This window comes from Octodon degus, unplaced genomic scaffold (genome assembly GCF_000260255.1).
Source record: "Octodon degus isolate 3935 unplaced genomic scaffold, OctDeg1.0 scaffold00118, whole genome shotgun sequence".
Classification (NCBI taxonomy): Eukaryota; Metazoa; Chordata; class Mammalia; order Rodentia; family Octodontidae; genus Octodon; species Octodon degus.
The window spans coordinates 6,807,359-6,816,946 of NW_004524694.1; the positions used below are offsets into that span (position 1 = coordinate 6,807,359).

Below are 9,588 nucleotides of genomic sequence, written 5' to 3' on the forward strand. Positions count from 1 at the left end.
AATGCGTCCTCGTAACGACATGATTCTCATTGGAAATATAAGTTGATTACTGAGAGTTACTGATTTAGTAGTTTTTCTCCTGTAACCCATTGTTAAAATTCAGTATTTTCTGAATTTTTGGATCCCTATGAAGGGAAAAGAAGTTACCATCTTACACCAGAGGAGGAAGTCTGCCTCCATGCCAGTGCTTTCAGATGAGGGAGGTTGGTTGGGGGAGTTAAGAAAAGTAGTTAAACATCTGTACCTAAGCATCTGGTTTCCGATCCACTCCAAAGACCTGAAGAAAGGCATTCCCGTACAGCAGAGCCAACAAGCATGAATCCTGAATCACAGGTAAAAATAGCTGTTGAGCCGTATGAAGTTTGAGTTCCAATCTTATTTCCATTTGGGGGCGTAGGCAGTTCTCCACAGGAAATAACTTAAAAATAATAAGGGAAAACCCTTGAAGACATAGTCAATATGCACTTGTAAGAAACCCATGCTTTCATCTTCCCGTGATTCCTATGCTACAACATATTAACTGCTGAAATTAACATTTGCAAAGCATGCTTAAATAAAACTGAATAAAGAGATGATGGAATTCAAAATTCCTCCTCTGTTACAATGTTTTTAATTCTATTTTAACTATTACATAAAATATAAAAATTATCCATATTGGCGGAGGGACAGATAATATTTCAATAGATGTACACAATGTATAATGGTTAAATCAAGTTAAACTTTAGCCCCTTTGAGCTGCCATAAGTCCTTCTATATGACCACGACCCGTGTTGAAGTTATTATTTGTTAGAATTGTTGCTTAGATAACTTTGTTATAGTACAAGAACAATCATAAGGTTAAAAAGAGGATAATCCATTAGTCCAAAATTTTTTTTTAGTCAAGTTATACTTGGTTAGCCCTTTGAAATACATATTTTAATCAAAGCATCTTCATATTTCAACCAATAAAAACGTAATAAGTATAAATAAGTCTTGTCAAGGGCTTTATAAGGAACTCTACATGTTATTTGATTTTCTCAAAATTTATTATATATACCTCACATATTCTGGTTTAAAAAACTAAAAATAGATAGCTGGTGTGCTAGGTCAATGAGAACCTATCTCTTGTGACTCCCTCCTATTGAAGGACTACAAATTATATGTCATTCTATAATAAAAACAAAGAACACACAATAGTAGAATGATAGCAAATGCAGATGGCGTTTATCGAGTGCTTATTCTAGAACAGCATATTCACCTAGGTGGTTTTCAATACAAATCCTTGTGATAGACGATCATTTGGATAACACTTATTAGAATATAGGCAGAGAGAAGCTAAGTATCTTGAATAAAGAGACACAGCTTATAAATACTAAACTCAAGATTTAAAACTAACAATCGAACTGCAGAGTCCAGTATTTATTAGGCGTAGTGCTTCCTGCTAGCTTGAGCTTTGGCTTTAAGCTTTAGGTAGCTCTTAGATAAAATAATCCTTTAAAGTAAGTCTTGCTATTAGTAATGCACTGATATTAATAGCATTCATATTTGCATTCTAGTTTCAAAGATGTGGAAATGGAAGATCAGAATAATTGCTATTCTTTCCAGTGCTTCAGGGAATGATAAAACTTAGATTCCCCATCTTTGCCCAGTGCTAAGCTGTGGGGGCCAGCCCGAACTTCTACATCACTTAAATCCTTTTGGAGAACAGAAGATCTAGCACCATGGAAACAACACAACAGCAAAGGGATGCAGTAAATGTTTGCTTAAATGAGCACGTCTCTTACAGAAAACTTTATCTTCTTAATCTCTCTCTCAGCCGTGTGCCCTTTCAATAAAATTGTCCTGGAATGGGAGGCCAATGGTAGAAAAAAGTTTGGGGAGAAAATCTGGAATACTGAGCAAGATTGTATAAAATATATATTTAGAAACCTAATTTTTTAAAAGATTTTAATTAATCATTATGGCTATCTTACAGCAAAACAACCTATACACATTGTATTCATGAGTAAAATAGCAACACATACTTTGATACTTATTGCAGGGGATCATACTTGCCTGTTCTTTTAAAACTCCAAATCATCATAACTTTAGATTTTTCACTACATTATTAGCTTTTTATATATATGGTATATGCTATAGCATTATTTTGTATATAAATTAACAGGCTGAAATGTTAGCCTAGTATATTTCCTGGGACAAAGTAGACAAAATAATAAGATGAAAGGAGTTTAGTGTATTTCCAGATATGTTATCTGAATATCCTACATTGAATTAGCCTGTTTAATGGTGGAGTGCAGCCATTTAAATAACTGTAACAATTATTCCGTTATTTAATTAATTGCTTAATTGATCTCATTGTTCAGCTTGATTCACTAATACTTACTGAGCTCCTTGCTAATCTGGCTGGAGCTGGCATTTCAAATAACGGAGAGCATTAAATCATCACAACTTCATGAGTTAAGAGTAATGTTAATTTTTCCATTTAAGAAATCTGGGTTAGACACACTAAGCAACACAACAGCAGTGTGACTGAAAGCCAAGTGGGCGTGTCAGGTGGCTTGGGGTGAGTACCAGCTGGCCTTTGTTCCGGCTCTGTGATTTGTGAAAGACGATCAAATCTAGTTCTCTTTTTGACAAAATGAGTAGAATACAAAGATGCTAAAAGCAGTATGCAACACGTAGTAATTATGCAAAAATATTCAGTTGATATAGTAAAAGATAAAGCTAGAATTCATGTGTAAAATTTATAAATTCCAAACCCATTTTCATAAACACTAACAATATAATCATGAACCTTAAAATGTAATAAAATTAAATAACCATATTAATAATATTATGTAATTGAGAAAGGTGGTAGGATGCCTTTAGCCCCACTTAGTGGGGCAGCTCAATCAGGAATACTACTTTAGCCCAGGATTTCCATGATGGGCTGCACACCACAGCAATGCCCATTCCACACCACAAAAAAATACCTCATTATTGCTCTAGTATGTTTGGAAAACAAAATAACGTTAAGCATTTAGTCACCAAAAATAGCTTCTGGAATCAGTTTATCAGATTGCATACTTACTTTGGCAATACGGCCTTTCATTTCTCCAGCTCCAGGTACCGTTAGCAAGACATTCGACGGAAGCAGGACCCAGGCCATGATAGCCAGGGTCACAGCTGAAGACCACCTTGGTTTTGTATTCATAGTGCGATCCATTTACAATTCTCCATCTTCCATGGTCAAGAGTAAAAGAGTGGATGCCTGGGCACGTGACAACTATACAAGAACCAAAAACACAAATCGTAGGAGTCAATCATTTCCCTTCCACCTCTTCATTATAGCTCACCAGTAATCCAAACTTCATATCTCCACTGCCTTAATTGTTAGACAGTTAAGCCATCCGAGGTACTTTAGCATTTGTTCTTTATTTTTTTTCCACATTAATCATTTCCATTTCCCCAGCAGTGTGCTATTTCTGGTAATTCCTTGAACAGAACCTGCTGCTTTGCAACTCATTTAATCCATATGCACATTATTTTACCTACCTAGAAACCCAATTACAATCTTACCCCTACTAATTTATTTCTTTAGATGTTTGGAAGAACTTTGTCAGGAAATTTGTTTGATAAGAATGGCCCTTTCATGGAATGGGTGTGATATGAACCTTAGCTGGTTCTAAAGCTTGCTCAGGATAAGGGAAGCATTACTCAATATTCATTTTAATAAAATCATAGTAGTGTTAAAACATTAGCACTAGCTGGAAAGAAAAAAATTCCATAGAGAAAATTAAAAGCATTATTTAAATTAGTCCTCTCTGTTCTTTTTACTACAAATTTATTTATCAGAATTCATTTCTATTATCATATGTATAATACTCTTTCACTTCTGCCAGTGGTAAAGACACAATAGGACATATTCAAACTATACTATTGGTTAGCTCAGTTGTTTAAAGCGCCACTTGGCCTAATGCCATCAGGCACATAGGACCGCAGTTCGATTCCCAGTACCAGAGTCTGCACCAGACTTGCCCTTAAGGCAGCATGAAGTAGCAAATAATAATAATAATAATAATAATAATAATAATAATAATAAAAATAAAATAAAAAACTTTCCTTCTCAAACTATACTAAAGACTACTAACAAAAGCCACATGTTCTGGATAGGTTCAGGAGGATCCTTTGCCATTACATAAATCACAGCTGAATGTATTAAAATACAATTCTAGTAATACAAACTAAAAAGTTTTCAAAAGATCTATGAATTGAAAGCACATGTTGTTTGATGGGAGACTTTCTACAAAATAAATGAAAAATTTGTTATATAAAATGAAAATCACAGCATTTGTGACACAAATAATGTGTCATTCCTGAGTGAAAATCCCCTTATTGTCTTCTAATACTTTCAACTAGAAATATTGCCACTAGTTTTCTTTTTGAAACAACATTTCATTTCAGGGCGTGCTTTAAAAATTCAGTGACATATATAATTCCAAATCATTATAAGCAATGGAAAAGCAAGAGATTAAATCTCCGCGACCCACGCACCCACACAGCGAGGGGTCTTGTTGTGGCTGCTCCATGTCCCGTCTGATTGGCAGACGGCCGTGGTGAGTTCCTTGGACGACAATCTGTATCCGTCGTTACAAAAGTAGGTGACTCTAGTTCCCACCAAGTAGTCTGTTGTGAGAATCCCTCCATTTGTTGGTGCTTTAGGAATGCCACAGGAAATGGCTAAAATAAAACATACATACCCATGATGGAAACAAGCAATGCTTAGCTTTTCAGATACATCTGTAAATTCTAAAACAAGTGCAAGACCTTGGGATTTTATTAATATCTTTAAAGGATTTCAGAATACGTTATACATAAAGTTTTCTAAACCATATATTTTTAATGAATCACTTCAAGCTTTTATTTTGCATCTAACCTGGTGCATCTAACCTATAAGTGTCAATACATTGTTTTTTGATCTCTGAACTTTTTGTCATCATGTGCTTGGCTATCAGCACTCACAGTGATTATATGATAATATAAATGAGGTAAATACACAGCACAACTAGTTCTAACTCAATACTAAAGAACCACTTGTAAGGTTTCTTAATTCAATTTTTAAAATTATTAATGATTGTGAAGAGTTGGAAACCAATACCTATCAAGGATAAACAGATTTATTTTGCTGCAAGCTATTTTAGGTATACTGAAATGTATGTGGTAGTACACTGTGTTTTGAATATCATGTATATTAGACATGTTTAATAAATATATGGCTAGATCTTAATTGTTTTAAAGACTACATAGTACTTCTATCATCAATTTCATTTATGTATTTAAGATGTTTTTTATTTAATCCATAATACATTTGACCTAATTTTACTGTGATATGATAACCATAATGATGTTTATATTTTCAAAACTTATTAAACAAATTCAAAAGAGTAAACAAAATCTGAAAATATTTGCTTTCCATCTTTGCCACACAGAGCCACAATTTTGTTTCCAAGAAAAGGTAAAAGATATAAACCTCCGAAGAACATATTTGGCTTCCAAACTCAAATTAGAGTTAGTTAGTATTTCTATATAAAGTTCACAGAGAAAATACTTAGACATATCTTTGCAGTCAAATTAATATATTTGCATATGTCACCTCAAGTCAAGTTAGAACTAGTATATAATATCTGATATTTGCAATGCTTTGTATTACTTTAATAAAATCAGAAAGTTCCAGAATTTGCAAGTATAGTCTTATAAGTTACAAGTGAAAGATACTAGACATATTTTTCTGACAGTGAAAGGGATAAACAAAAATATGAATGATTATTTTAGAAATATTTTTCTGTTTTTTTTTTTTTTTTTTTTTTTTTTTTTGCGGTACCGGGTATTGAACTCAGGACCCTGCATTTGCCAGATAAGAGCTTATTCTACTGAGCTATCTCTCCAGCCTTGTTCACGCATTTTAACCTAAAATTTTTCCCACTTACCTTACACAATATATTATTTATGTGTTTAATTTTCACTAATCAATATGAACTGAATGCAAAGCAAAAAACCTTAATGAAATAGGTAATGAAATTTTCAAAATTGGAAAGCAAAATCCTTACTACTGAATAGTTTGATAGTTGTAATTTGGAAACCTGCAAATATGAACAGCAAAACAGCAAACCTGACTTTAATATATTATTAAGAAATCTCAAATAATAATGTGTTATTTCTAATTACAAAACCTCTAAAGTAGGGTTGTAGAAGCAAATGGGTCCCTGACTTTTAGTAAAGCAAAATTTGATTATCCCCTTAGCAGTTGGAAGCCGTTTCTCTACCACACCACAATGAAAGATATGCTGACTTGAAAAAAAAAAAGTCACTAAAACTTGTTGAGTAATATAAGTTAAATGTAGCTCCAGGTAAAAGAAATATAGTTTATTGCATAACTTCCATGAATATGCTGAGGTACATTGTTTCTACTTCAGAGCTGAAAAAAAAGAGAAACAATAAAATAATATCACAGATGCTGCGCCTGTGGACTGCTTACAGTTTAACTTCTTAGTTAAAAGCAAAGCAAAACAAAAAAACCAATAGAGAAAGAAAAGAAAGAAGGAAGGAGGGGCAAGGAATCTCAGAACAAGTGTCATCAATGAACAGCTGCCAAAGACAACTCTGAAGAACTCCCAGGAAAGCAAGAATCACAAGTGCCTCAGGGAAGTCAAACTCAAGGTGTCTGCCTTGAACTGTGCTTACATTCTGTGTCTACCAGCCTGAGGAAGTACATATAAGGCCGTATGCAGAGACTGAAGAGGCCAGCTGAGCAAAATGACTGAGGAACACAAAACAAATTTGTATTTAAAAACCTTTGAATTATGTGAATTAGCTCTTCTCAATGATGTATAAGTTATCTACATCCAAAGAGATAGGTTACATATCTTGCAAACATTTTGTTACTCTTCCGATTTTATTTTTTTAATTTTATTTTCACAAACATTTTTAATAAAGTAACTTCTCTGACTGGTTTCAATAATCACAAGAGATCATCTTTTGTAAATACTGCTTGGATTTTAAATATTTTATATTGTATTATATTAAATATCCTTCAAATTTTCATTCACAACTTAACTATAATTATAGAAAAATATAAATCAAGAACAGTGACTCCATATGTAAAGTTATACTTAAAACTCAATGAAATTATCAGTGATTTTATGAAGCAATTTCAAGATTTCAGCAAGTTTGAGATATTTTCATCTCAGCATGGACTATTTTCACTAAATCTTTCATAAAGTTTATATGTGTGTGAGTATTCACATTCAAAAGCAATTCTTATATAAAAGCAGTGTAAAAGCTTGGAGTATTTCAGCATTTAACTATTTGTTTCAAGGCATCTCTGTATATATATTCCCATTGTTAAGAAAATGTGAGATCAAAGATTCCTTCCCAAATAGTTCTAGAAACTTAATACTAAAAAATTATAATTACTTACCCTACTCATTGTAAATGTTTGGGTAGTTTATTAATATATATCTATTCCACATGAAGTCAGTGCAGTCAGTATTGGTAACCTGCTAAGGTGACATTTCCAGAAAACTACTACATGATTGACATTTTCTGAATGAACAAAACAAAGAAACAATAGATTGTCCACTCCATGTGTACTTGCTTAAGTCAAGGAGAGCTGTTATTTCATGAATCAGAAATTTCCTTCTAGCATTTGAAAGAAATTATTTTACTTGCCTTGTAATATTTATTTCTCCGCTCAGATAAACATGCTATTTCTTAATTTTATTTATTTGTTTGTTTGTTTGTTTATTTATTTAGCTCCGAATGCCTTCAGGGCAGGTGTGGCTGGCTTGAGTTGTGGGGACTGAACCACAGCCACCTGAGCCTGACTGCTTTGTTGAAGCAGCCGCTTAAAGAACTGAGCGAAGGGGCAGGCCCCCTATATCTTAATTTTAAAATTTAATTAAACTGTTTTAAGTTTTGTGTACATAAATTTTGTGCTAAAAGAAGGTGATAGTTAAGTCCCACTGTTTATTAGTAAAAAGTGTCATGTATTTTTAATATCATGATTCATTGTTGCTTTTGTACACTGATTTGAACAAATAAAACATTAAATTAATTTTTGTGTTGACAAAATAATCTGATGAATTAAATATTTGAAATTTTGCAAAGCCCAGTAACATTAGCTTTTCACATGTAATGATGTTGAACTATTTTTTGTGACTGTAACTATCTATAGACTCAAGTTGTCAAATCGTTTTTATGTATGTATGTATGTATGTATGTATGTATGTATGCATGTATGCATTTATTTATTTATCTAGTTTTCTTTTGCAGTACTGGGGATTGAACTCAGGACTCTGAGCTTGCCAGGTAGGAGCTTATTCCACTGAACTATCTCCCCTTCCCCTCGAGTTGTCAAATCTTTTTAAAACGGAAGTCCTAAGCTAAAGCTCGGGACTGAGCTTGCCATTTGGTCTACTCTAGCAAGATACAACGCTGGGCGCTTGATTTTTAACAAATACAAGTAAAAATGAAAGCCACATCCCCATTGAGTGGGCTCAACAGTGAAGAAGAAAAAAAGACTAAGCAGTACATCACACTTTTCTCCATCAATTTTGTTCCTCCAGGAGCACATGTCTCACACGCAGTGACCTCGGCCTGCAACGCAGGGACCCTCCTGCAGTCCCTGAAAGCTCAAGAGCTCGGTCTCCATCTCTGTCTGGATAAATTTCTGCAAAGCAACTGTTCCTGACAAACATCCACAAGAGGAAAGAGAAGAGGCACGTCCATCCCACCACAGTGCATAATTACTTTTATTTCCCCTCAAATGCAATGGTGTTCTCAATGCCTCCATTTCTGGAAAAGAGGGCATTCCCGTGCTTCTGAATATGAACATGTTGGGAATCCTTCGAGATTTAATGGAAATGTTAAACAAGATGAATCAACGGTCTTTTGACTCTTGGCCAATGCACCTACCCTGGCAGGCGGGCACGGGCGCGTCCCACGCGTGGTAGCCGTAGGAGGACCTCCTGCACACGGCGCTGCTCTTGCCCACCAGCCGGAAGCCGCGGTCGCAGGCCCAGCGCACCACGCTGTTGAGCTGCCCGCCGGTCTGGCTGATGATGTAGCCGTGCGGCGGGGAGTCCGGCGTGCTGCAGTAGAAAGCTTTGCGCGGGGGAGAAAAGGGCTTAATGCACGAGTCCGAAGTTCTTTATTGCCACAAAATCAACTACACAATGATACTGGCTTCTAGCATAAGAAGTCAATTGCAATCTAGGTCAATTTCAGTTCTCAGAAACACCACGTTGTCTGCAATCCTCTTTTGAAAGAATCAGATTCTAAGACTGGGTGTGGGGGCACACTTATCATCCCAGAACTCGGGAGGCTGAAAACTGAGGCATCACTACGAGTCCGATGTACGTAGTGAAACCCTGAACACCCTGCAGACCCCGCCCAAAATACAGAAAGGAAAAAAAAAATCAGATTTTAGGACGCACAACAATCTCTGCGCTTTCTTCTGATTTTTAGTGTCACCCTACATGTCTTCTACATTAAAATATATATAGTTCGTTGAATTTTGGAAGCTGCAGATCCTATTATTTAATGAGACTAATACCACAGTCTTGAGAGCAG

General features: G+C 34.9%; 1 protein-coding gene across 1 annotated transcript in view; it reads right to left on the bottom strand.

The window, feature by feature from the left end:
- Csmd3 (CUB and Sushi multiple domains 3) overlaps window positions 1–9,588 on the bottom strand; it is a 1,279,636-nt gene that overhangs the window by 67,646 nt on the left and 1,202,402 nt on the right. Inside the window, exons 52-55 of the mRNA XM_012516661.2 lie at window positions 8,932–9,120; window positions 4,513–4,698; window positions 3,050–3,244; window positions 245–418 (exon numbers count right to left, since the gene is read on the bottom strand). Of these exons, the coding sequence (XP_012372115.2) occupies window positions 245–418; window positions 3,050–3,244; window positions 4,513–4,698; window positions 8,932–9,120 (744 nt within the window). The remainder of the gene's footprint in view (window positions 1–244; window positions 419–3,049; window positions 3,245–4,512; window positions 4,699–8,931; window positions 9,121–9,588) is intronic.